Raw genomic sequence first — 27,956 nt, 5'->3', positions numbered from 1 at the left:
ACGTCAAGAGAATTTGGGATGCGCCCTGGGTCTGTGACTGCCTGGAAACTCACCCGTCAGTACAACTTTTTGGAAGTGGCGCTGGAGCTCCTCGAACAGCTACCAACCTTTATGTGATAGAAGTTAATTGAAATCAAGTCGATGAAAAACTTAGTAAAATAATCCGAATTTATACAACTTTAAATCATGTTTTACGCAAGCTGACAGGAGAATTACGCACGACTAAAAAAACACTTCGGTTTACTGAAACCATCCGACTCTTTTCCTCTATTGCAAATGCAGTAAGGATGTTGGCGAGAAAAAGCATCATCCCGGAGGAGTTCTCCCTACCTGGGCTTGCTTCGAGGATCCACCGCAAACCAGTGTTCAGGGACCGGGTGAACAAAGCCCGCTTCATCGCCAAGAGCGGATCCTGCAACTTGGCGCACAAGAACATCCGAGAACAGGGAAGATTCTTGCAAGACGTCTTCACCACTCTGGTGGACCTGAAATGGCGCTTCACCCTGGTCATCTTCACCATGACTTTTCTGTGCAGTTGGCTCCTCTTCGCCATGTGCTGGTGGCTCGTGGCCTTTGCCCATGGAGACCTTGTACCCAACCGCACGTCTGGCATTGAGCAGTGCGTCACCAACGTCAAGTGAGTAGTATAGTATAGGCTCTATACATATTTTGAACTGTTGATGTTTGGAGATTTAACTTGTATATATTTCTGTATTTCTGCATTTTGTGTGTAAACTTGTGTATTTTAAGGGCGGTTATAAATGATATGGATTTATTGGGGACTTTTAGTGAAATGATTACATATACTCAGTTCTATAATAACTTTGCTATTTTTTGTGATTACACTGTTACAGTTATATGATAGAGCTCCTTGCCATAGAAAAAAGGATTTCCCTTCAAATTATAAGGAACTTAAAGGGATACTTTGGGATTTTGGCAATGAAGCCCTTTATCTACTTCCCCAGAGTCAGATGAACTCATGGAAACCATGTTTATGTCTCTGCATCCAGTATGAAAGAAGTTGGAGGTACTGTAGTTTCGTGAGCAAATGCTAACTATCATTAGTGCAATGACTGGAAGTCTGTGGTATTATTGTTTTATTCCTATGTTTGTAAACAAAGTCAATGTAAACAAACACTATAAAGCCTCAAAACGTGGAAGTAAAGTATGTAGCCTTACATGAGCGTTGGCATGTGTGAGCAGGAAGTGTGAGGCAGCTTGATGTACAAGTACAGGATGCTAGTCTATCACAAGGCCTTACCCCCAATCTCCCTAATGCTGAGTTCTAAGCAGAGACACATCAGGTCCCATTTTTACAGTATTTGGTATCGAGCTCCCAACCTTCCAATCTCAGGGTGGACACTCTAACCACAAGGTCACTGAGACACGGTTTAAACTACAATTTTGATATCATGGATGGCCAGTCCTTGCCTCCATAGCTCTGTCTATGAATTTGAGAGTGGTTATATTTCTGAGGCCCCATACCTCAGCTTTTTACCCAAACAGGGGAGTGTAGCATGCTTTGTTATTGTTTCAACTGCTGATTGGCCATTTACATACATATTGCTCTCATTATTTAGTCCTCTGAGATCAGTCGTTGTAGGGGGACGCAGATGAGGACAGGAAGCCATAGGAAACCACACTGCCTGTCCAGTAGCTTCCTGCTCCTCTGACCCCTGTGACCTCTCTACCCTCACCACAGATGTAAGATCAGGTCTCTATCCTCACCGCAGATGTAGGATCAGGTCTCTAAACTGCTATTACAGATGTAGGATCAGGTCTCTACACCGCTATTACAGATGTAGGATCAGGTCTCTAAACTGCTATTACAGATGTAGGATCAGGTCTCTACACCGCTATTACAGATGTAAGATCAGGTCTCTAAACCGCTATTACAGATGTAGGATCAGGTCTCTACACCGCTATTACAGATGTAGGATCAGGTCTCTACACCGCTATTACAGATGTAGGATCAGGTCTCTACCCTCACCACAGATGTAGGATCAGGTCTCTACACCGCTATTACAGATGTAGGATCAGGTCTCTACACCGCTATTACAGATGTAGGATCAGGTCTCTACACCGCTATTACAGATGTAGGATCAGGTCTCTACCCTCACCACAGATGTAGGATCAGGTCTCTACATTGCTATTACAGATGTGGGATCAGGTCTCTACACCGCTATTACAGATGTAGGATCAGGTCTCTACACCGCTATTACAGATGTAGGATCAGGTCTCTACACCGCTATTACAGATGTAGGATCAGGTCTCTACATCGCTATTACAGATGTAGGATCAGGTCTCTACATCGCTATTACAGATGTAGGATCAGATGTCTACAACAAACATCTGACCCTTGACCAATATTTACGTCCAACGTCTCCCTCCTCTTTAACTCTCATGTCCTCTGACCCCTGACCTTTGACCCTCTCTCTCTCTGCCCTGCAGGTCATTCACCTCAGCCTTCCTGTTCTCCATCGAGGTCCAGGTGACCATCGGCTTTGGCCACCGTATGATCACAGAGCAGTGCCCCACGGCCATCGCCGTCCTCATCTTCCAGAACATCGCTGGCCTCATCATCAACGCCATTATGCTGGGGTGCATCTTCATGAAGACAGCCCAGTCGCACCGCCGCGCCGAGACGCTCATCTTCAGGTAGGATGGTAGCCTACAGGTCAGATTAGGTTGGAGAGGTGGGCCAGCAACAGTGTAGGCTGAAGGTGCCCCTAGATGCTGATCTTGGGTCAGTTTAGCATTTACCCCACTAATGGTAAAGGTTAGGATTGGGGGAGCAGAAGCTGATCCTAGATCTGTACCTAGGGAAAACTTCACCCTGGAGAGGTAGAGGATAAAGAGAGGCGGGCCAGCATCTGAAGGGTTGCCGCTTCGAATCCGAAGGCCCAACTGGAAATACTGGTGCATGGTAGGGCTGCACAATTAATCGAATTCACATCGAAATCGCAATATCCATATCGCAAGAGAGCCGTATTTCATGCAATATATGAGATGCCACTAAACCGTGTGTAAAGTCCGTTTTTATAGTTTACTTTGTTTGTAGTCTCTCCCTCTCCTCTTGTGGCTGTTTCCCACACACACTTAGCCCCACCCCTTGTCAATCACGCAGAGCAGTTCCTCCTCCACGCTGTTTGATTCTCTATAAGGTTGCATGCTAGATTAGATTGTTAGATTATTTGCTCATATCATGCAGCCCTAGTATATCCATATCATACAGCCCTAGTATATCCATATCATGCAGCCCTAGTATATCCATATCATGCAGCCCTAGTATATCCATATCATACAGCCCTAGTATATCCATATCATACAGCCCTAGTATATCCATATCATACAGCCCTAGTATATCCATATCATACAGCCCTAGTATATCCATATCATGCAGCCATAGTATATCCATAGCATGCAGCCCTAGTATATCCATATCATACAGCCCTAGTATATCCATATCAAACAGCCATAGTATATCCATATCATGCAGCCATAGTATATCCATATCATGCAGCCCTAGTATATCCATATCATACAGCCCTAGTATATCCATATCATGCAGCCCTAGTATATCCATATCATGCAGCCCTAGTATATCCATATCATGCAGCCCTAGTATATCCATATCATGCAGCCATAGAATAGCCATATCATACATATCATACAACCCTAGTATATCCATATCATACAGCCCTAGTATATCCATATCATGCAGCCCTAGTATATCCATATCATGCAGCCCTAGTATATCCATATCATGCAGCCCTAGTATATCCATATCATACAGCCCTAGTATATCCATATCATACAGCCCTAGTATATCCATATCATGCAGCCCTAGTATATCCATATCATGCAGCCATAGTATATCCATATCATGCAGCCATAGTATATCCATATCAAACAGCCCTAGTATAGCCATATCATGCAGCCATAGTATAGCCATATCAAACAGCCCTAGTATATCCATATCATGCAGCCATAGTATAGCCATATCATACAGCCAGTGTATATCCATATCATGCAGCCCTAGTATATCCATATCATGCAGCCCTAGTATATCCATATCATACAGCCCTAGTATATCCATATCATACAGCCCTAGTATATCCATATCATACAGCCCTAGTATATCCATATCATGCAGCCATAGTAAATCCATATCAAACAGACCTAGTATATCCATATCATACAGCCCTAGTATATCCATATCATACAGCCCTAGTATAGCCATATCATGCAGCCCTAGTATATCCATATCATGCAGCCCTAGTATATCCATATCATGCAGCCATGGTATATCCATATCATACAGCCCTAGTATATCCATATCATTCCACCCTAGTATATCCATATCATGCAGCCCTAGTATATCCATATCATTATCCTAGATACTGAAAAAGAGTTGTAAAGTTTGTGTCTCTATGCCCCAGATCCAGAGAGCGGATTTTGAATGGTCAAAGTTTGAGGGTTTTGTACACATGCCATCTCCTGCTGTTGTGCCCTTGAGCAAGCCCTCAAATCTGATCCAGGGGGTACACTCTGGCTGATAAATCTGTAAAGAAAATGTGATCGGTAAAGAAAATGGAAAATAAAGTTATATTTTCTTGTCATATCTTATTTTCAGCCGCAACGCTGTCATCGCCGTGCGCAACAATCGCCTCTGCTTCATGACCCGTGTGGGCGACCTCCGCAAGTCCATGATCATTGGCGCTGCTGTCCGCCTCCAAGTGGTACGCAAGACCACCACCCCCGAAGGAGAGGTCATCCCTATCCACCAGATCGACGTGCAGACGGAGAGCGCCGCGGCGAGTAACTCCATCTTCCTCTTGGCGCCACTCATTATCTGCCATACCATCAATAAGGAGAGTCCGCTGTACGACCTGTCGGCCATGGAGCTGCAGTGCAGCGACCTGGAGGTGATTGTGATCTTGGAGGGCGTGGTGGAGACCACGGGCATCACCACCCAGGCCCGGACCTCCTACGTCACCGAGGAGATCCAGTGGGGTCACCGCTTCGTGCCCATCGTGACCGAGGAGGATGGGGTGTACTCGGTGGACTACTCCAAGTTCGGGAACACGGTCAAGGTGGCGACGCCGAGGTGTTCGGCCCGCGAGCTGGACGAGAAGCCCTCCATACTCATCCAGACGCTGCAGAAGAGCGAGCTGAGCCACCAGAACTCACTGAGGAAGAGGAACTCAATGAGGCGGAACAACTCCATGAGGAACGGCGGCGGGAGCTCCGGCACCATGCGGAGGAATAACTCGGCCCTCACCGTGCCCAAAGTGCAGTTCCTCACCCCTGAGGCGGTGGGCCAGAACCTGGCCGTCACATGACACGAGGCCTGGCTCCCATTGGCTGTCCTGCTCTTCCTGGGTGGGACCTCCCATGTTTATCCTCTGGCTCAGTTAGAGCTGACTCTGGTCCTGTTCCCCACACTCTGCCACATATACAGTAGTCAATGCTATACCTGACACACACAATGCCCTGTTATAATTACTATTGTGAGGATGGATTTAACCTGTTTTAGTTACTGATTAGTGTCTCATTTTCAGTCTGGTTCTTTCCAAGTGCCTTTGCCTTTGTCTGGTTCTAAGCTGTAATAGGCATCCACAAGTTGTACTTTATGATGTAAATGCCTTTACACATGTAATAACTCTTTATATTGCTTTGTACTGAATTCTGTACTCATCACTAAATCCATGTGATTATTTAATTTGCTCTTTAATCTTACCGTGACCAAAGAACATATTATTACAGATGATAATGACCAACTCTTGCCTAATAGTAGAAGAAAAGTATGTTTTGATATCAGCTGCAACATGTATTACACACCAACCTTGTGCCTCATTCTTATCAAAACCTTTAATAAAGCATTTGCGTCAGTACTGTATGAACATTGTACTGTTTCTGGAAACTGTCACAGTAAATAGAGCCCCTATAAAACTGATTGTTTTGGCTTCGATTGGAACATTTTCCCCTCAAATTGCATCTAAATTATTCGACAAATGTGTATTTTCACTGTGATGATTCAATAGCACTTAGAAATCAAAGTGTGGGAAATCTGTATACATGTATTCTGTTCACAAGCAATTGGCCTCTTGATGAAATATAAAAAAAGTGACAATCAAGTTATCAAAGAATAATTTGTTTCACAGGTTAAATATTTTAAAAAAGATACGTGTAGCTGTTTTTTTGGTTGCGTCATCGCATTATCAATCGAGCGGTCGTCAATTGTTACCACAGCCATAAAGTCATAAACCCTGCCTTTCTACAATTTCGCTTCTTAAATGCTGATTTTATAACTAACCTTATGCCTTGCCTTAAATTAGGTTCATTAAATTAAGCTCATTTTTGCTTTAAGGAATTTTTACGATATAGCCAATTTTGACTTTGTGACTGTGGTAACTAGTGGAAACACAATCGGTCGAGCACGTACAACAAAGTTGTGACTTGTTGCAGACAGGTTTAGAAACTGATGTACAGAACTCCATGCTTGTTGTGGGTGGAGACAAAGATGCTGGAGCAGAAATAATTAGGGAGTAGGATATCTCGCTTTCTTTACTGTCTATGGGGGACATTCTACAACAACACTTGACTTTGCAGTGATTGGAGTGATGCATGCTAAATATGCAATGTTTGGTATACATATAAAACCTGCAATATATCATAATTTAAAACGTGAATTGAGAAGCCCCATCCGATTCCAGGTGAGTATTGCGCAAATATATATAAAAAATGCTTTATTCAGTTTCGTAACATCAGCTAGCTAGTGTTAGCTAGCCAGACAGCGACTAGAAGAGTGCGCGCCAAAATGAAGTAGGCCGAAGCCTAGAGAAAAATCTGGAAACCCGACATTGAATTCTGGGTCTGGCAGAAATGTAAGACGTAGAGGTAACTTTTCTGATTCAAACACTAATTTCTGGTTTCCAGGCAAGCCCTAAGGCAATAAAGGCTACACCTGAGGGCTGCAAGAATAATGTGTAACGTGTTCAACGGAATTACTTTATTTTAAAGATGCACTATGTAAGCTGAACAAAAATATAAATGCAACATGCAACAATATCAAAGATTTTACTGAGTTACAGTTCATCTAAGGAAATCAGTCAATGAAAATAAATTCATTCGGCCCTATTCTATGGATTTCATATGACTGGGAATACAGATATGCATCTGTTGGGATGTAGGGATGTGGATCAGTCAGTATCTGGTGTGACCACTATTTGCTCATGCAGCGCAACACATCTCCTTCGCATAGAGTTGATCAGGCTGTTGATTGTGGTCTGTGGAATGTTGTCCCGCCGTGTGAAGTTGCTTGATATTGACGGGAACTGTAATCGATGTGTGCGCTGTCGTACACATCGACCCAGAGCATTCCAAACATGCTCAATGGGTGACATGTCTGGTGAGTATGCAGGCCATGGAAGAACTGGGACATTTTCAGCTTCCAGGAATTGTGTACAGATCCTTGCGACATGGGGCCGTGCATTATCAGGCTGAAACTTGAGGTGATGGCGGCGGATAAATGGTACGGCAATGGGCCGCAGGATCTCATCACGGTGTCTGTGTATTTAAATTGCCATCAATAAAATGCAGTTTCTCGACCGTGTAAATTGGGGCCATGTCTTTGCAGATGTAAGTTGTAACGGCACCTGTTATCTCCTTCCATCTTCGTGATTCTTTGCCATATGGTGTGGCGCGGACAAAAGCCACTTGCAACGTCTGAGTCGGGGGTTTGTTTTGAGCACTCGACTGTACTTTTTGGGGTCTGATCCGTAGACTCTCTCCGTACTGTTTCACATGACTGTTGCGTAGGTGGTAAAATAGGTTAGTGGTGTTTGAGCCTGTTGTTGGGACCGGCCTGCGGCATATTTTGCAGAGGACGGTTTTCTGGTCCGTGTCAGACTTTTCATACCCAAACCACATCCATGTGACAGAAGTAGCCCCTCTTTTAGGTACGAGCTCCTTGTCTCCGTGCTCTGGGTCACGTTCACTCTCCTCCATGTTTGTTTGTGTTGCAAATTTCGCAAAGCGTTGTCCAATTGACAAAATATTGGCGTAAAGAGTGATTTGCGACACAACGAAATAAACGATAGAGCATAACATGAAACGATAGACGTTTTTCTATCGTCACACAATATATATATCGTCATATCGCCCAGCCCTATTTGCAACTACAGTTGAAGTGTTTTCTATTTACCTTTTTAGATTTTATACATTAATATTTTATATTTTGTTACATGCTTAATTGAACATTTGCACAAAGGTTCTAAACAAAAGGAGAAATAATCAAATATGAGTCAGTACATTTTATTTGTTGAGTATAATTTAAAATGTAATAAGAAATAGGCCTTTACATGTGGTCATTTTATATAAACTATTTATTAACTGAATTTACAGAAAATGTGCTATATCGGGATATGTATCGTTATCTGGATATGAAATTACCTATATCGGGATATGAGATTTTGGCCAACTTTACATGTTGCGTTCATATTTTTGTTCAGTATAGAAATTGCTCTGCCATTTCCTGGTTGCCAAAATTCTACTAGTTTGCCTAATTTCAGTTTATGTGACAAAACAAGCAAGTATAGTGTAGAAAATCATTTTACCATCTAAACCGCTGTGAAATATATTTTCCATAACCCAAAATATTGTATTTTCAGCTGTTTGAAGCTGCTGTACAAAACAAAGTAAAAGACGGCAAACGAAACGTAGGCACGCGTAGCATAGAAATAGTGCACATAGAACAGATCTACCCCTTCTTAGACTTGCTTTCAATGATATATCTATAACTCACATTTCTATCTGAATTTGGTTGGGTCACCCAAAAAGTTACATATTGCAGCTTTAATGCATTTATCTTTATTAACTAACATGTTTTCTTACCTATGCTGCTAAATAGCTAGCTAGCTAGGTTTGTATGCCAATTTGAGGTTTAAGTTAGCCTAGCTAGCTAACTAGTAAAGATGGGACCCTGAAGACTATTCCCAAGTTATCTCAACAAAATAATAGGCAGAGAAAACCCTTGGTAGCTATTAGTACTACACTTTACATGGTTCTTAATGAATTATCTTCATATACAACAGTGTCCTTGTGTCTTTACCACCAAATGCCAACTGTATTAGACTGTAGTTATTTCTCTCAACCAGCTCACAGTCTCACTGTCAGAATTAGACGTCCATGTTTCTACAACGTCACATTTCTAAGTTGTTCCAAACGTCACATTTCAAAGTGTTTAAGGTTAAGTTTAGGCATTAACTCCAAATTCTTAAGCTTAGACATGAACTCTGAATGGTTAAAGTTTGGAATAGGCTTAAAACAAAAATATAAAAAAAACAATTTACAACCTTTGGAATCAGAGAAAGATGCTTAAGCCCCTCTGCCATCCCCGCCCACAACGCCCTAGCAACGCCCTAGCAAAACTAAAACCCACGTGAAGGTAACAGTGCTCACTGTTGCCCCTAGTGGCCAGGTACCACGTCATCTCCCGACAACAGACATGGATGGACGGTTGAACTGGCAGATTTTACAACAGTGGGCCTACTGCCTAATGAACATTCAAGGCAAATGCCTCCATCTGGTGGTGCAAAGTGAAACATCTCCCTGGTCCATACAGTTCCCCGGTCCAGATATTGGTAAGTGTAGTAAGACTGTGTAGAAATGTAAAATATTCCAATGGAATAATAGCACCAATCTCTGACTGCAAATATTCAAAAGTTGGAATATTGCCATCGTACTGTTGCCATCGTACTGATATCTGATATTGCCATCGTACAATTCTCTACGACTGTTCTAAACATGTCCACACCTTGTTAGGATCCGTCCGGACGGGAAACTGCCTGCAGATCAGATCAGTGCAATCCAACATTTACATAACAATTGGTTAGTTCTATCCGCAATCCTTGGGACGTCCCTACCTTAAACGTCTAACCCTAACATTAACCCCATTCGCTTACCGTAACCCGTTTAAATTTCAACTTTAATGGGGCAGGGACGTTCTAAGGATCTGAAAAGCACGACCCCATGAGAATGGTTTGTTTCACATCCCATCATGCCTTGCGGTGTGATATAGCTACATTTTTATTTTTAAAATACAAACTATGCACACCTCGGTTTATCGAAACGTTTTGAACACATTTCAATCATAATATATTACTATAGCACACAAATTAGCACCACAATGTACCGTGACGTTATTATGAACCGTCTCCGTGAATTGTATCTTCTGTGGTAGCTACCTTGCCTTTTTCAAGTTTTGAATCAGCTTTGCGCAGTGGCAGTATCGTAGCCTATGAGGTCTATCCGAGGCGCGATTATTGCTAGTTGAAAACTTTACCCAATACCCCGCCGTGACGACTTGAAATATAGTCGGCATTGGCAATTTTTGACGGTCTCTAAGGAGACTGATTTGCCTGTTCAAATTAAGGAAGTTATGCAGTAGCGGTCATCTCTCGAGTTTATTGAATGTGCCGTCATTTGCAGATGTACTAATAAGTGTGTATTTGTAATATGAGATTTGTGTTATCTTTGCACCATGAAAATACGAATTGAACGTTTGAATTACATGCAGCGTCTAGGTCTAGCTTCCCAGTTATGCTACATACATCAGAGTGATTTGTATCTAGTGGGCGTGCGAGTTTGTAGACAGTTTGTCCATTATCGAACTCTGTCTCCGACTTTGGAACTAGTTCAAACTGGTCTGGTTTCCCATTGATCATATTGTCTGTTTTTATTCCCGCTGTTTACCGGCAGTTGGTTTTATGTTTATACTACTGAGTGAAAGCAGGAAAAAGAAAAGTACCCAATTGTCATACTTGAGTATAAGTAAAGATACCCCAATAGAAAAAGACTCAAGTAAAATGAAAGTCGCCCACTAAAATACAACTTCAGTAAAAGTATTTGGTTTTAAAAAAAATAATGTAATTTGCTAAAATATACTTTATCAAAAGTACAACTACAAATCATTTCAAATTACTTACATTAAGCAAACCAGATAGCGCCATTTTTTTTATTTACGGAAAGCCAGGTGCACACTCCCAACGCTCAGACATATTTTACAAATGAAGCATGTGTGTTTAGGGAGTCCGCAGGGATTTTCTCTTGATAAGCACGTGAATTTGACCATTTTCCTGTCCTGCTAATGTAGCGTGGTTCGTTCTGCGTTGTGTACTTTTATTTAGGACACTGCCACAACTGGAATTCTGATGGTTGAATCATTTTTATTCGACCTGCACACGAAGAGACAACACACAATATGTTAGCCCTCGGTGCAGTCACAGCTCTCGGGCACCTTGCTAGTTGAAGGTCCGGCAAAAGAGAACAATAGAAGGGTACGTAAGTACGGATAACCCGCGATGGACCAAACCAAAATATACAAACTTTTACAATTAGGTGTATTTACAATATAGATATCAAAAAATTTTGTACACCGAAAAATAACATTAACTATGCTGCTGTAATTAAATAAAGAAACACATTGAATTATTATTATTGTTATTAACTTATTAACATCCCCTCTTGACCTGGTCTACTTGAACTGTCCTTGTGTGTAACTTGGTGCATAATCTAGGGGAACAACATCACTCTACTACATTAAGCGTTCAAAATGTAAGTACTTTTGGGTGTCAAGGAATATATATGGAGTAAAAGTAAAATATTTTCTTATGGAATGTAGTAAAGTAAAAGTAGCCAAAAATATAAATAGTAAAGTACAGACCCCCCAAAACTACTTAAGTAGTACTTGAAAGTTTTTTGAATGTATTCTACAGTGGTAGATTAAAACACTGTAGAATAATGAACCAGATATTTCACCGGATGTATAAAATGTAATGTGAAGCGTTTGGCGTTTCCACTCACCATCAAATATGGTGATGTGAGGAAGCCCAGTGCCCTGCAGTGGGTGTAGATGGATTTTTGCCGAAATTCTGCACATTTACTAATCAATGAAGCTAGTGATGGGGAAACGAAGCTTCCTGAAGCATTGAGCATTTCCATACAATTGTGTCGAAAATAGGTTAATTACACGAGGTCAACAGTGTACACTAGTGGCACCTGCTGGTCAAAATAAGCCTTTTCCTATTCTACCGAAACGAATACCAAACCAATCAGGTGGTTACTAGACAAAACACATATTTGGAGGTCATTGATAACGTGTTTCCGATAAAGCGATACAATATCGGCACACTGCTTAACGATTTCGATGCATGACTCCGAGCTCCCGGTATCAGAAGTATCATCTTATCGCCATACATTTTTATGTGTCCAAAACTATAAATCAGTAAAGTAGTAGACTTTTACCCTTTGCAAACGTTTCTAAAAATGGTGTTGTTTATGAGGGCAAGGGGGAACTGAGTTATTGCACACGCGCACTGCACAGTTGTCGTTCCATCTAGAAGTAGTAAATGTTTTACCGTAAGTACTACTGTTTGGTTGGCTAGCGCAATTAAATTGTCTATGATGAGTACATTTACATTATTTTGTGCAATATTGAAACCTGGGGTTCTATGATTGAGAAGATAGACATTGGACATGCTTCTACCATTTTGCACCTTAGGTATTGTCGTGTCGATAATATTGATAGCCATCATAGTTTTTTACGCATTGACCTCGATCATTACGGTACAATTCTATTTTGGCGTTCTTTCTGATTTCGTAGCTACAATGAAATATCATAATACGCCACTTTTTCTGTGTATAAATGTAATATTTGTAGGATTAATAGGCCGTCCTTCACACAGTGTAATCAGTAGTATATATTGTAACCTAAATACCTAGCTAGCTACAGTGAGTTGGAATACAAGAAGTAGCTAGCTAGATTCATCAGCCGACTGCTACACATAGCTACCGTTAACGCTACTAGTTAGTTAGCTAGCTAAGTTACAGTGATACCGCCACGTCTTCTTATCCTCCCACTCGGCTACTGAGTGACCCTTTACAATGGCTGCTGCTAAAAAACGTACGCGATCGAGCATCGAAGATGTGAGAGACAGAAAAGCAAAGGTTATCAAACACAGCGGTGAGAAGAGACACATCGCAGCCCTGATCCTCGCGAGGGGAGGCAGTAAGGGGATCCCCCTGAAGAATATCAAAATGTTAGCCGGTGTCCCCCTCATTGGATGGGTTCTGAGAGCTGCAGTGGACTCCAAACAGTTTGACAGGTAATTCAGTTCAATCTAATAGTCAAATGTCTTTTAATCGAACTACTGTTATACGGAGTTGCTTTGATAGAAGCTTGGTAGGCTAGCTACATACAACCCACATAAAAAAATACTAGTATACTATGATATTAATACCATAGTATTCACTGTAGTGTATTATTTACAGTTAACTATAGTATATATTGTAGTAAAATAACTAGTATATACTATAGTAATTCATGTAGTGTTTTTGCAGTCTGTAGTATTTACTATAGTGTTTCTGTTTTAAAATCTTTGACATAGAAGTGGTGGCTTTCTCTCCTTACTAGAGAAATACTAAAATACTTAATTTTCCATAACCTGTAGGTAGATAGGACTGGGGTGTGAACGGATAGGTCAGCACTTCTGCCCTTTTCTAACTGTAGGGAACACAGAACATGGGCTATACTTAGCATGTAGGTTTCTCACTTATGGGTGACACAAATTGGGATATGGAAGAGGTGAATGGGCAGGGTAAATGCAAATTGCTGTAGTATTTACTATAGTTAAAAAGGGTAGTGTTTTGCAGACATTACCGTTGCATTTACTAGTGTTTTTTTCTCTCCAGGTACTACTGTAGTATTTACTATAGTATTAAACGGTATACTACAGCATTCTCTACTAAGTACTACACATGATCAAGGGATACTACAATGTATAGTATACTACAGTTTATTACAGAATTCTATAGTAAGTACTGTAGTATTCTATAGTAAACTGTAATATTTTTAATTGTGGGAAAGCATGTTGACATTCTTGTTTTGGGTGCATGGATAATATTGTTATTTGAAAGTTAGTGTACTGTCTCTGAATGAACCCCCTGTTTTGGGCTTGGCCACACAAGACTGGATTGCACTGATGTAGCCTACTTGTTACAAAGCCTGAGGAATCAACTTCTTCCGTTCTTTCTCCCAGTGTGTGGGTATCAACTGACCATGATGACATTGAGAAGGTAGCGAAGGCATGGGGAGCTCAGGTTCACCGCAGGAGCCCAGAGGTGTCCAAAGACTCCTCCAGCTCTCTCGACACCATCCAGGAATTCGTCCGATTAAACCCAGGTAGGGGGTGAACGTCAAGTGTATTTCCTTGATTCCTCATGTCCTCTCTCCTTGCCTCCTCAAAATACATTAGAGGAGGAGATCTGAGTGGAGGAAGCTCAGATCTTCTGCTCCAATGTGCTGTTAGGAGACAAGGAGGGAGGCGTGAGGAAGATTCTCTGTGGCAACAGTGTCAATGTTGGTTATAATTTATTGTGACGGAACCCTGTCTTTGTAATGACTGTTTGGCAGCGCTTTGTTATAGATGTCAGCCATTAATGTATATGTACAGACCTCGTTTAGCCACTAGCTTGACTAAGGCTCTGGGACAGTATGTATCAAGCATCTCAGAGTAGGAATGCTGATCTGGGATCAGGTCCCCCCCTGTCCATGTAGTCTTATTCATTGTGATCTATGAGGCAACATTTGGGATTATCCCAATAAAGTGGGACCACTCCATAGCTTCAATTGACAACAGTGGCAGCATATACAAGACTATTCAAATCTCCTACTGTTTCTCATACTCTTCTGGTATCTCATAGTCTGCTGTGTGTTGTCCTCCTCCAGAGGTGGATGTGATCTGTCACATCCAGGCCACGTCTCCCTGCCTGCACCCCTTCCACCTGAAGGAGGCCCTGGAGACGATCACCAAGCAGGGCTTCACGTCCGTCTTCTCTGTGGTCCGACGACACCACTTCCGCTGGCAGGAGGTGAAGAAAGGAGGTACAGGATAGCCATGTGTTATGTTTAGGACCTTACACTTAGGCACGGTTTCCCGGATACAGATTAACCCTAATGCTGGATTAAAAAGCAAGGTCAATGGAGAATCTCCATAGAAAATGATTTGTAGTTCAGGATTAGGCTTAATCTCTGTGGGGGAAAAACACCCCTAGGCTACTTTATAATTCCATCCCTTTAGAGTTGTGTGTATTAGGTAGTTTTTGTGGAATTGTTAGATTACTTGTTAGATATTACTGCACTGTCGGAACTAGAGGCACAAGCATTTCACTACACTAACATTAACATCTGCTCACCGTGTGTATGTGACCAATAACATTTGATTTGAAGTAGGGTCAGGAGTTTTTCCTGACCACGTGACTGTATCACAATAGAGAGGTGGGGGTGTGATTAAACAAGTGAGTTTTTCTCCTGACCAGGTTATATTAGAAACCAGACTATTTCCTATCAACTCATAATGATTATGTTCTCTCTCCTCTCCAGGTAGTGTAGCCACCCAGCCTCTCAACCTGGATCCATCCAACAGGCCCCGGAGACAGGACTGGGATGGAGAGCTGTGTGAGAACGGGTCATTCTATTTCTCCACCAGAGCCCTTATAGAGGAAGGTGTTCTGCAGGTAACTGTCACCATGCCCATAAAGGGAACCATATTCACAAAGCGTCTCAGGAAGGACTGCTGGTCTAGGATCAGTTTTCCCTTTTCGATTGAAAGAATAGTGAGGAGACCATCTGAACTTCACTTCAACTTCTTTAGTACCATGATGTACGCAGGACAATACACACGGGGATGATAATGAGAGAATTATAAACCTGTTAATTGAATATAATAACATATGTTGTTTAGCAGATATGCCATTTTTATCCAAAGCGACTTAAGTCATGTGTGCATACATTATACGTATGGGTGGTCCCAGGAGTAGAACCCACTACCCTGCCGTACAGCGCCATGCTCTACCAGCTGAGCTACAGAGGACCACAGGAGTAGAACCTACTACCCTGCCGTACAGCACCATGCTCTACCAACTGAGCTACAGAGGACCACAGGAGTAGAACCCACTACCCTGCCGTACAGCGCCATGCTCTACCAACTGCGCTACAGAGGACCACAGGAGTAGAACCCACTACCCTGCCGTACAGCACCATGCTCTACCAACTGAGCTACAGAGGACCACAGGAGTAGAACCCACTACCCTGCCGTACAGCACCATGCTCTACCAACTGAGCTACAGAGGACCACAGGAGTAGAACCCACTACCCTGCCGTACAGCGCCATGCTCTACCAACTGAGCTACAGAGGACCACAGGAGTAGAACCCACTACCCTGCCGTACAGCGCCATGCTCTACCAACTGAGCTACAGAGGACCACAGGAGTAGAACCCACTACCCTGCCGTACAGCGCCATGCTCTACCAACTGAGCTACAGAGGACCACAGGAGTAGAACCCACTACCCTGCCGTACAGCACCGTGCTCTACCAACTGAGCTACAGAGGACCACAGGAGTAGAACCCACTACCCTGCCGTACAGCACCGTGCTCTACCAACTGAGCTACAGAGGACCACAGGAGTAGAACCCACTAGTCCCTGCCGTACAGCACCGTGCTCTACCAACTGAGCTACAGAGGACCACAGGAGTAGAACCCACTACCCTGCTGTACAGCACCATGCTCTACCAACTGAGCTACAGAGGACCACAGGAGTAGAACCCACTACCCTGCCGTACAGCGCCATGCTCTACCAACTGAGCTACAGAGGACCACAGGAGTAGAACCCACTACCCTGCCGTACAGCGCCATGCTCTACCAACTGAGCTACAGAGGACCACAGGAGTAGAACCCACTACCCTGCCGTACAGCGCCATGCTCTACCAACTGAGCTACAGAGGACCACAGGAGTAGAACCCACTACCCTGCCGTACAGCGCCATGCTCTACCAGCTGAGCTACAGAGGACCACAGGAGTAGAACCCACTACCCTGCCGTACAGCGCCATGCTCTACCAACTGAGCTACAGAGGACCACAGGAGTAGAACCCACTACCCTGCCGTACAGCGCCGTGCTCTACCAACTGAGCTACAGAGGACCACAGGAGTAGAACCCACTACCCTGCCGTACAGCACCGTGCTCTACCAACTGAGCTACAGAGGACCACAGGAGTAGAACCCACTACCCTGCCGTACAGCGCCATGCTCTACCAACTGAGCTACAGAGGACCACAGGAGTAGAACCCACTACCCTGCCGTACAGCACCATGTTCTACCAGCTGAGCTACAGAGGACCACAGGAGTAGAACCCACTACCCTGCCGTACAGCACCATGCTCTACCAGCTGAGCTACAGAGGACCACAGGGGTAGAACCCACTACCCTGCCGTACAGCGCCATGCTCTACCAGCTGAGCTACAGAGGACCACAGGAGTAGAACCCACTACCCTGCCGTACAGCGCCATGCTCTACCAGCTGAGCTACAGAGGACCACAGGAGTAGAACCCACTACCCTGCCGTACAGCGCCATGCTCTACCAACTGAGCTACAGAGGACCACAGGAGTAGAACCCACTACCCTGCCGTACAGCACCATGCTCTACCAACTGAGCTACAGAGGACCACAGGAGTAGAACCCACTACCCTGCCGTACAGCACCATGCTCTACCAACTGAGCTACAGAGGACCACAGGAGTAGAACCCACTACCCTGCCGTACAGCGCCATGCTCTACCAGCTGAGCTACAGAGGACCACAGGAGTAGAACCCACTACCCTGCCGTACAGCGCCATGCTCTACCAACTGAGCTACAGAGGACCACAGGAGTAGAACCCACTACCCTGCCGTACAGCGCCATGCTCTACCAGCTGAGCTACAGAGGACCACAGGAGTAGAACCCACTACCCTGCCGTACAGCGCCATGCTCTACCAACTGAGCTACAGAGGACCACAGGAGCCTTCCTCCTTTAACCTCTTGGGGCTAGGTGGGACGCTAGCGTGCCACCCGTGGTGCACTCCATCAACAGCAGGTGCATTTCAAGAGCGGCAAATTTGAATCCAAATAAATGTCAAAATTCAAATTTTTCAAAAATACAACTATTTTACACCATTTGAAAGATAAACATCTCCTTAATCTAACCACGTTTTACGATTTCAAAAAGGTTTTACGGCGAAAGCATACATTTAGAGTATGTTAGGACAGTACATTTACAAGAGTTGTGTGTAATGTTTTGTCAAGTCAAAGACAGGGTCACCAAAACCATAAAACCAGCTAAAATGATGCACTAACCTTTTACAATCTCCATCAGATGACACTCCTAGGACATTATGTTAGACAATGCATGCATTTTTAGTTCTATCAAGTTCATATTTATATCCAAAAACAGCGTTTTACTATGGCATTGATGTTGAGGAAATCGTTTCCCTCCAATAACCGGCAGTCAAGTCAGCGTCACAAATTAAATAATTAAAATTAGAAAACATTGGTAAAATATTATATTGTCATTTAAAGAATTATAGATTTACATCTCTTGAACTCAATCAACTTGCCAGATTTAAAAATACCCTTACTGGGAAATCACACTTTGCAATAATCTGAGCACTGCGCCCAGAAAAATACGCGTTGCGATACAGACTAGACGTCATGTTGGGGAGATCTAAAATACTATGTAAATAATCCATTACCTTTGATTCTCTTCATCAGATGTCACTTCCAGGTATCACAGGTCCATAACGAATGTAGTTTTGTTCAAAAAAGCTCATCATTTATGTCCAAAAATCTCCGTCTCGTTAGCACATGATGTAAGCCAGCCGGACTTCTCGTCATGAACGAGGGGAAAAAATATATTTCCGTTCGTTCAAACATGTCAAACGTTGTATAGCATAAATCATTAGGGCCTTTTTTAACCAGAACATGAATAATATTCAAGGTGGACGAATGCATACTCTTTTATAACGTATTGGAACGAGGGTACCCAACATGAACTCGCGCGCCAGGTGTCTAATGGGACATCATCGTTCCATGGCTCTTGTTCGGTCAGATCTCCCTCCAGAAGACTCAAAACACTTTGTAAAGGCTGGTGACATCTAGTGGAAGCAATAGGAAGTGCCAAAATATTCCTAAACCCCTGTGTTTTTCAATGGGATAGGTTTAAAGTCAATACAACACATCAGGTATCCACTTCCTGTCAGAAAATGTCTCAGGGTTTTGCCTGCCAAATGAGTTCTGTTATACTCACAGACACCATTCAAACAGTTTTAGAAACTTTAGAGTGTTTTCTATCCATATATAATAAGTATATGCATATTCTAGTTACTGGGTAGGATTAGTAACCAGATTAAATCGGGTACATTTTTTTTATCCAGACGTGCAAATGCTGCCCCCTAGACCCAACAGGTTAATTGTCTCACAAGACTGCCACTTGATTGGTTAATATACACTGTGGGTAGGCTGCATGCAAAATATAAGTGACGTTTGTACATACAGGAGAAGATGAATCATATCTAGAAAATTATACAATTGTATTATTATAGAAACGGGTCTGATAGTAGGCAGGGTAAACCATGGGGTTTGTGGAATAAGACCCAAACTACTTTGCAGCTGCTTGATGAGGAACAATAGAGCATTCTGAATGATCTTCAACACCAGTCTGTAGGCTCTGGAAGTATATGTGAAGGGATACATTCTCTGTAAGCGAATTGCATTTCAGTCATTGGTCATCACGTTTATATTGCAGTCTGCCCATTTCAGCCAATTAGCTGTTCTGTCTCGGTGAACATGTTGCTTTTGCCACTGTGTTTTCAGTATTCTGCTGTTATTAAAGTTTAAACAAGGATCGGTTCTTAAGGCCTCATCAGCCTGGTTTTTAGTTGGTCACAGGTCACAGTCAATAGTTACTCCATTTATTTTTGCATGTTCAGCATAGGAGAGCCTGTAGTGTGTGTGTGTGTGTGTGTCTAGTCCATCCAAACTTCATCCTCTTGGATATGTGTGTGTGAGAAAGAGAAATTCCTCTTCATTAGTTTATTAGTAACATTCCCCAACAATATCACTCTGTATGCAGTAGTGACTATGATATGAACAAATATCCACTTCTAACACGATCACAATGACTAAGATGATATGGACAGGGAGGACCTGATCCTAGATACAGGCCCAGATGTTTACTCTGCTTCTGGTGGTGACGAAGCTTATTGCCCTCAGGGGATCAATAACGTTTATTCATTCAGTGGATCTGAGCCTGACTAGAAACAACATACACACTGAGAGATGGACTGATCTGTGATACTACTAGATATTCTATTGTCAACTGGTGTTGTTTTAAATGCTAATAGAAATGCCCTTTGTGTTGTTGTCTTTCTCAGGGGGGGAAGTGGGCTTATTATGAGATGCTGCCAGAGTACAGTGTGGATATTGATGTGGATATCGACTGGCCCGTGGCAGAACAGAGAGTACTGAGGTAGTCTGAAATTACTGACCTGGAGTTTCAATCTCTCTCTCTGTCTGTCTGTCTCTGTCTGTCTCTGTCTGTCTGTCTGTCTCTGTCTGTCTGTTTATTTGCATGCACTTGAAATATAATTAGATTTTGTGGTAAAGCAACACAATGAACAATGCTGTAACACAGAGGAGTGGATGTCCAAATGTATTTCCCTGTGTGTTGTTTCTCTCCAGGTTTGGTTACTTTGGTCTGGACAAGCCTGAGGTGTATTTCCCTGTGTGTGTTGTTTCTCTCCAGGTTTGGTTACTTTGGTCTGGACAAGCCTGAGGTGTATTTCCCTGTGTGTGTTGTACCTCTCCAGGTTTGGTTACTTTGGTCTGGACAAGCCTGAGATGTATTTCCCTGTGTGTGTTGTTTCTCTCCAGGTTTGGTTACTTTGGTCTGGACAAGCCTGAGATGTATTTCCCTGTGTGTGTTGTTTCTCTCCAGGTTTGGTTACTTTGGTCTGGACAAGCCTGAGATGTATTTCCCTGTGTGTGTTGTACCTCTCCAGGTTTGGTTACTTTGGTCTGGACAAGCCTGAGATGTATTTCCCTGTGTGTGTTGTTTCTCTCCAGGTTTGGTTACTTTGGTCTGGACAAGCCTGAGATGTATTTCCCTGTGTGTGTTGTACCTCTCCAGGTTTGGTTACTTTGGTCTGGACAAGCCTGAGGTGTATTTCCCTGTGTGTGTTGTTTCTCTCCAGGTTTGGTTACTTTGGTCTGGACAAGCCTGAGGTGGTGCGTCTGCTGCTGTGTAAAGTCTCAGGCTGTCTGACTGACGGCCGCGTCCTCATCTCTGTCTCTGGAGAGGAGATGGTCTCAGTCAACACCAGAGATACTATGGGTATCCGCATGCTGCAGAGAGAGGGAGTGGAGGTACAGATACTGTACATACAGAACAAACACACTGCAGAGAGAGGGAGTGGAGGTACAGATACTGTACATACAGAACAAACACACTGCAGAGAGAGGGAGTGGAGGTACAGATACTGTACATACAGAACAAACACACTGCAGAGAGAGGGAGTAGAGATACAAAGATAATGTGATGAATACTGGTGATTCATTCATTGTATTTTTTAAAAGATCACATATGATCACACAACATTTGAATGGTTTATTTCATAAATTCGACATTACAAAATATCAATGGCAACCGATGCTGAATTGTTTGACACATTTCACATAAATGCACTATGCACAATGAAAAAACAACAACTTTAAAATGCATATATTTTGTAAAACTGTCAGTTCTAAGGGTAAGAGAGGTGGTAGTCCCTAGCTCACTGGTTGAGCAGCCTAGTCATGTATGATACTGGTTGAGCAGCCTAGTCATGTATGATACCGGTTGAGCAGCCTAGTCATGTATGATACCGGTTGAGCAGCCTAGTCATGTATGATACCGGTTGAGCAGCCTAGTCATGTATGATACCGGTTGAGCAGCCTAGTCATGTATGATTCTGGTTGAGCAGCCTAGTCATGTATGATGCTGGTTGAGCAGCCTAGTCATGTATGATGCTGGTTGAGCAGCCTAGTCATGTATGATGCTGGTTGAGCAGCCTAGTCATGTATGATGCTGGTTGAGCAGCCTAGTCATGTATGATGCTGGTTGAGCAGCCTAGTCATGTATGATGCTGGTTGAGCAGCCTAGTCTTGTATGATGCTGGTTGAGCAGCCTAGTCATGTACAGTGCCTTGCGAAAGTATTCGGCCCCCTTGAACTTTGACCTTTTGCCACATTTCAGGCTTCAAACAAAGATATAAAACTGTAATTTTTTGTGAAGAATCAACAACAAGTGGGACACAATCATGAAGTGGAACGAAATGTATTGGATATTTCAAACTTTTTTTAACAAATAAAAAACTGAAAAATTGGGTGTGCAAAATTATTCAGCCCCTTTACTTTCAGTGCAGCAAACTCTCTCCAGAAGTTCAGTGAGGATCTCTGAATGATCCAATGTTGACCTAAATGACTAATGATGATAAATAGAATCCACCTGTGTGTAATCAAGTCTCCGTATAAATGCACCTGCTCTGTGATAGTCTCAGAGGTCCGTTTAAAGCGCAGAGAGCATCATGAAGAACAAGGAACACACCAGGCAGGTCCGAGATACTGTTGTGGAGAAGTTTAAAGCCGGATTTGGATACAAAAAGATTTCCCAAGCTTTAAACATCCCAACGAGCACTGTGCAAGCGATAATATTGAAATGGAAGGAGTATCAGACCACTGCAAATCTACGAAGACCCGGCCGTCCCTCTAAACTTTCAGCTCATACAAGGAGAAGACTGATCAGAGATGCAACCAAGAGGCCCATGATCACTCTGGATGAACTGCAGAGATCTACAGCTGAGGTGGGAGACTCTGTCCATAGGACAACAATCAGTCGTATACTGCACAAATCTGGCCTTTATGGAAGAGTGGCAAGAAGAAAACCATTTCTTAAAGATATCCATAAAAAGTGTCGTTTAAAGTTTGCCACTGGCCACCTGGGAGACACACCAAACATGTGGAAGAAGGTGCTCTGGTCAGATGAAACCAAAATCTAACTTTTTGGCAACAATGCAACAATGCAACAATGCAAAGCAACACAACACCCTGTCGTTCTCCACCAACATCAAGGCGGTGACCCGATCCTGTAGGTTCATGCTCTACAACATTCGCAGAGTACGACCCTGCCTCACACAGGAAGCGGCGCAGGTCCTAATCCAGGCACTTGTCATCTCCCGTCTGGATTACTGCAACTCGCTGTTGGCTGGGCTCCCTGCCTGTGCCATTAAACCCCTACAACTCATCCAGAACGCCGCAGCCCGTCTGGTGTTCAACCTTCCCAAGTTCTCTCACGTCACCCCGCTCCTCCGCTCTCTCCACTGGCTTCCAGTCGAAGCTCGCATCCGCTACAAGACCATGGTGCTTGCCTACGGAGCTGTGAGGGGAACGGCACCTCCGTACCTTCAGGCTCTGATCAGGCCCTACACCCAAACAAGGGCACTCCGTTCATCCACCTCTGGCCTGCTCGCCTCCCTACCTCTGAGGAAGCACAGTTCCCGCTCAGCCCAGTCAAAACTGTTCGCTGCTCTGGCACCCCAATGGTGGAACAAGCTCCCTCACGACGCCAGGACAGCGGAGTCAATCACCACCTTCCGGAGACACCTGAAACCCCACCTCTTCAAGGAATACCTGGGATAGGATAAAGTAATCCTTCTAACCCCCCCTTAAAAGATTTAGATGCACTATTGTAAAGTGGCTGTTCCACTGGATATCATAAGGTGAATGCACCAATTTGTAAGTCGCTCTGGATAAGAGCGTCTGCTAAATGACTAAAATGTAAATGTAATCACCCTGAACACACCATCCCCACTGTCAAACATGGTGGTGGCAGCATCATGGTTTGGGCCTGCTTTTCTTCAGCAGGGGCAGGGTAGATGGTTAAAATTGATGGGAAGATGGAGCCAAATACAAGACCATTCTGGAAGAAAACCTGATGGAGTCTGCAAAAGACCTGAGACTGGGACGGAGATTTGTCTTCCAACAAGACAATGATCCAAAACATAAAGCAAAATCTACAATGGAATGGTTCACAAATAAACATATCCAGGTGTTACAATGGCCAAGTCAAAGTCCAGACCTGAATCCAATCGAGAATCTGTGGAAAGAACTGAAAACTGCTGTTCACAAACGCTCTCCATCTGAGCTCGAGCTGTTTTGCAAGGAGGAATGGGCAAAAATTTCAGTCTCTCGATGTGCAAAACTGATAGACATACCCCAAGCGACTTACAGCTGTAATCGCAGCAAAAGGTGGCGCTACAAAGTGTTAACGTAAGGGGGCTGAATAATTTTGCACGGCCAATTTTTCAGTTTTTTATTTGTTAAAAAAGTTTGAAATATCCAATAAATTTCGTTCCACTTCATAATTGTGTCCCACTTGCTGTTGATTCTTCACAAAAAATTACAGTTTTAAATCTTTATGTTTGAAGCCTGAAATGTGGCAAAAGGTCAAAGTTCAAGGGGGCCGAATACTTTCGCAAGGCACTGTATGATGCTGGTTGAGCAGCCTAGTCATGTATGATGCTGGTTGAGCAGCCTAGTCATGTATGATACTGGTTGAGCAGCCTAGTCATGCACAGACTTATTCTAAAATTTACTCAGTACTTTGTTGAAGCACATTTGGCTGCGATTACAGCCTCAAGTCTTCTTGGGTATGACGCTAAAGCGCTCCCATTCTTCTCTGCAGATCCTCTCAAGCTCTGTCAGGTTAGATGGGGAGCGTTGCTGCACAGCTATTTTCAGGTCTCTCCAGAGATGTTAGATCGGGTTCAAATCCGGGCTCTGGCTGGGCCACTCAAGGACATTCAGAGACTTGTCCCGAAGCCACTCCTGCATTGTCTTGGCTGTGTGCTTAGGGCTGTTGTCCTGTTGGAAAGTGAACCTTTGCCCCAGTCTGAGTTCCTGAGCGCTCCGGAGCAGGTTTTCATCAAGGATCTCTGTACGTTTCTCCGTTCATCTTTCTCTCGATCCTGACTAGTCTTCCTGTCGCTGAGAAACATCCCCCATGGCATGATACTGCTACCACCATGCTTCACCGTAGGGATGCTAGGCTACCCGGTGTCCCAGGTCTGGCTTTGTGGCAGTATTAAAGATGCATGAAGTTAGGTAAAACCTTGTCTGGCTTTGTGGCAGTATTAAAGATACATGAAGTTAGGTAAAACCAGTTAGGCTTGCTTTGCTAAGCTCTTAACAGAACAGGATGTTTCTCACCGTCTGCTCCTAGATTTAGGCCATAGTTTATCACTGAAACCACCACCCATTAAACACACACAGGATACTATTTACTCCGTCATGTGACTTTATTAGTTTGAGTTTCATCAGACCCTCTAAGAACACATCTCAAATGACATCCTTATACACATTATTCACCTGAACCGTGCTGTGCTGGCTCGGCTGTTTTCTTCTCTCACTGTCCTTTCCAACACGGTTCCAGAAACTATGGTGGATGTGTAACCAGGCCATCCCAAACTATGGTGGATGTGTAACCAGGCCATCCCAGAACAGCTTGTCTCAGTATGAAAAATGTATTTATTGTCTTTCCTCCAGGTGATCCTGATCTCATCCAGTGAGGACCCTGTGACCAAGGCCCTGGCTGACAAGCTGTCCCAGAGGACAGGCTGCGAGGTCAGGCAGCTGGGCAAGGACATCCAGGGTGAGGTCAAAGCCATGATGGACGACAAGGATCTGGACTGGAAGGAGGTCGCCTATATGGGTAAACTCACTGTTCTTTTCAATTAACAATTTACTACTGCTACTACTACTACGACTACTATTACTGCTGCTACTACTACTACTACTACTACTTCTACTACTACTACTACTAGTTAGTTGTATAGCACAGTTTGAAATATAGTGGAATCTCAAGGTTCTTAACATTCTATTTTGAGTAATACTTGTGCATTCATGTCAATCAAAACGTATGAAGATTTTTATTTGGAGCCCTTCTGAGATGGAAAGGTAGAATAGGCTCGATATCTCCCAGGAATGTGACCGTAGCAGCGGTGTTTGATAACCACGTATCAATGAAACTATCAGAGAGTAAATGTCAACAGTGAAGTTTGAACCTGCACGTTGAACCTGATTGTGATTGGCATGGTGACCATACTATATATACCCTGTTATGGAACAGTACCTCCTCATTCTGTGTTTCACTCCTCCTTATCTCTCTCTCCATCTTCTCAACCCTTCATCTTTCTCCTCTCATCCCTCTGTTCTCTCTTGCCAGGAAGTGATTGTAAGTTCTTCACTCATAAATAACTTGTCTGATTAAATAGCTCCTCTATTAGTAAGGAGAGACAGGGAGAAACTGTCTGATTAAATAGAGTATCTATTAGTAAGGGGAGACAGGGAGAAACTGTCTGATTATATAGAGTATCTATTAGTAAGGAGAGACAGGGGGAAACTGTCTGATTAAATAGAGTATCTATTAGTAAGGAGAGACAGAGAGAAACTGTCTGATTATATAGAGTATCTATTAGTAAGGAGAGACAGGGAGAAACTGTCTGATTAAATAGAGTATCTATTAGTAAGGAGAGACAGGGGGAAACTGTCTGATTAAATAGCTCCTCTATTAGTAAGGGGAGACAGGGGGAAACTGTCTGATTAAATAGAGTGTCTATTAGTAAGGAGAGACAGGGGGAAACTGTCTGATTAAATAGCTCCTCTATTAGTAAGGAGAGACAGGGGGAAACTGTCTGATTAAATAGCTCCTCTATTAGTAAGGAGAGACAGGGGGAAAATGTCTGATTAAATAGAGTATCTATTAGTAAGGAGAGACAGGGGGAAACTGTCTGATTAAATAGAGTATCTATTAGTAAGGAGAGACAGGGAGAAACTGTCTGATTAAATAGAGTATCTATTAGTAAGGAGAGACAGGGAGAAACTGTCTGATTAAATAGCTCCTCTAATAGTAAGGAGAGACAGGGAGAAACTGTCTGATTTAAATAGCTCCTCTATTAGTAAGGAGAGACAGGGGGAAACTGTGATTAAATAGCTCCTCTATTAGTTTCCCCCTGTCTCTCCTTACTAATAGAGGAGCTATTTAATCAGACAGTTTCCCCCTGTCTCTCCTTACTGTCTGATTAAATAGAGTATCTATTAGTAAGGAGAGACAGGGGGAAACTGTCTGATTAAATAGAGTATCTATTAGTAAGGAGAGACAGGGGGAAACTGTCTGATTAAATAGCTCCTCTATTAGTAAGGAGAGACAGGGAGAAACTGTCTGATTAAATAGAGTATCTATTAGTAAGGAGAGACAGGGGGAAACTGTCTGATTAAATAGAGTATCTATTAGTAAGGAGAGACAGGGGGAAACTGTCTGATTAAATAGAGTATCTATTAGTAAGGAGCGACGGGGGGAAACTGTCTGATTAAATAGCTCCTCTATTAGTAAGGAGAGACAGGGAGAAACTGTCTGATTAAATAGAGTATCTATTAGTAAGGAGAGACAGGGGGAAACTGTCTGATTAAATAGAGTATCTATTAGTAAGGAGCGACGGGGGGAAACTGTCTGATTAAATAGCTCCTCTATTACTATTACTAAGGGGGAACGGGGGGGAAACTATTTTGTATATTTTATTCAGAGTCCAGTTTTGGTTAAGTGATCATTTGTATTTCCCCTCTGCGTCTATACTAGACTACCACTGCAGAAAACTACTGACATTGTTCGGAGTTAATATGCATGCCACTGCCAGTTACTGAATATTTATGGTTAAGGTGAGAAAGTAGGTGCCAGCAGTCAAACCTGGAGAACTTGGGATTCAATTTCAATTGAATAAAATGTTGTTGATTTCTGTAATTCAAATTCTATGATTTCCCTAAGCCCAAAATCAGAAAGTATATAAAAATAAATATTATTATTATTTTTGCATGTTGCATATTTTTGCATGTTTTTGTTATGTTTTTGCAACATACTAATTAATCATCCTAAGAATACTTCAAGAACCACCTTATGGACACTTTAATAGAAAAATGTCATCCTTCCATCTCTCCC

The 27,956-nt window shown here is 43.0% G+C and overlaps 2 protein-coding genes, 1 long non-coding RNA gene and 1 other non-coding gene across 6 annotated transcripts in view; 3 read left to right on the top strand and 1 right to left on the bottom strand.

Moving 5' to 3' along the window:
- On the top strand, window positions 1-5,902 carry LOC106576596 (ATP-sensitive inward rectifier potassium channel 8). Its single transcript, XM_014153840.2, has 3 exons — window positions 1-637; window positions 2,452-2,658; window positions 4,637-5,902. Exons 1-3 carry the CDS (start codon window positions 288-290, stop codon window positions 5,343-5,345), a joined length of 1,266 nt encoding a protein of 421 aa, XP_014009315.1. The 5' UTR covers window positions 1-287; the 3' UTR covers window positions 5,346-5,902.
- A 4,372-nt stretch (window positions 5,903-10,274) lies between these two features.
- Window positions 10,275-10,415, top strand: LOC123728333 (U4 spliceosomal RNA). The gene has a single exon (XR_006760219.1). It is a non-coding gene; the product is annotated as a U4 spliceosomal RNA (small nuclear RNA).
- A 591-nt stretch (window positions 10,416-11,006) lies between these two features.
- On the bottom strand, window positions 11,007-12,002 carry LOC123728274 (uncharacterized). Its single transcript, XR_006760183.1, has 2 exons — window positions 11,869-12,002; window positions 11,007-11,240 (listed from the first exon to the last, which is right to left on the bottom strand). It is a non-coding gene; the product is annotated as an uncharacterized lncRNA (long non-coding RNA).
- A 641-nt stretch (window positions 12,003-12,643) lies between these two features.
- LOC123728273 (N-acylneuraminate cytidylyltransferase) overlaps window positions 12,644-27,956 on the top strand; it is a 40,486-nt gene continuing 25,173 nt past the window's right edge. For all 3 annotated transcript variants that reach the window (XR_006760182.1, XM_045700148.1, XM_045700147.1), the window contains exons 1-7: window positions 12,644-13,169; window positions 14,103-14,245; window positions 14,792-14,947; window positions 15,446-15,579; window positions 20,305-20,399; window positions 21,124-21,295; window positions 25,511-25,676. Coding sequence is in view for 2 of the 3 variants with exons in the window: in XM_045700148.1 (XP_045556104.1) it covers window positions 12,949-13,169; window positions 14,103-14,245; window positions 14,792-14,947; window positions 15,446-15,579; window positions 20,305-20,399; window positions 21,124-21,295; window positions 25,511-25,676 (1,087 nt within the window). In the remaining variant the exon portion in view is untranslated. The remainder of the gene's footprint in view (window positions 13,170-14,102; window positions 14,246-14,791; window positions 14,948-15,445; window positions 15,580-20,304; window positions 20,400-21,123; window positions 21,296-25,510; window positions 25,677-27,956) is intronic.

Source organism: Salmo salar, chromosome ssa17, assembly GCF_905237065.1.
Source record: "Salmo salar chromosome ssa17, Ssal_v3.1, whole genome shotgun sequence".
Classification (NCBI taxonomy): Eukaryota; Metazoa; Chordata; class Actinopteri; order Salmoniformes; family Salmonidae; genus Salmo; species Salmo salar.
The sequence above is the reverse complement of the archived record's forward strand: the minus strand, read 5'-3'. Positions and strand labels throughout refer to the sequence as shown.

Coding starts and splice junctions, on each gene's coding strand:
- LOC106576596 (XM_014153840.2), top strand. CDS start 288: ATGTTGGCGAGAAAAAGCATCATCCCGGAGGAGTTCTCCCTACCTGGG. Junction 638..2,451: donor CAGTGCGTCACCAACGTCAA/GTGAGTAGTATA, acceptor TCTGCCCTGCAG/GTCATTCACCTCAGCCTTCC. Junction 2,659..4,636: donor GCCGAGACGCTCATCTTCAG/GTAGGATGGTAG, acceptor TCTTATTTTCAG/CCGCAACGCTGTCATCGCCG.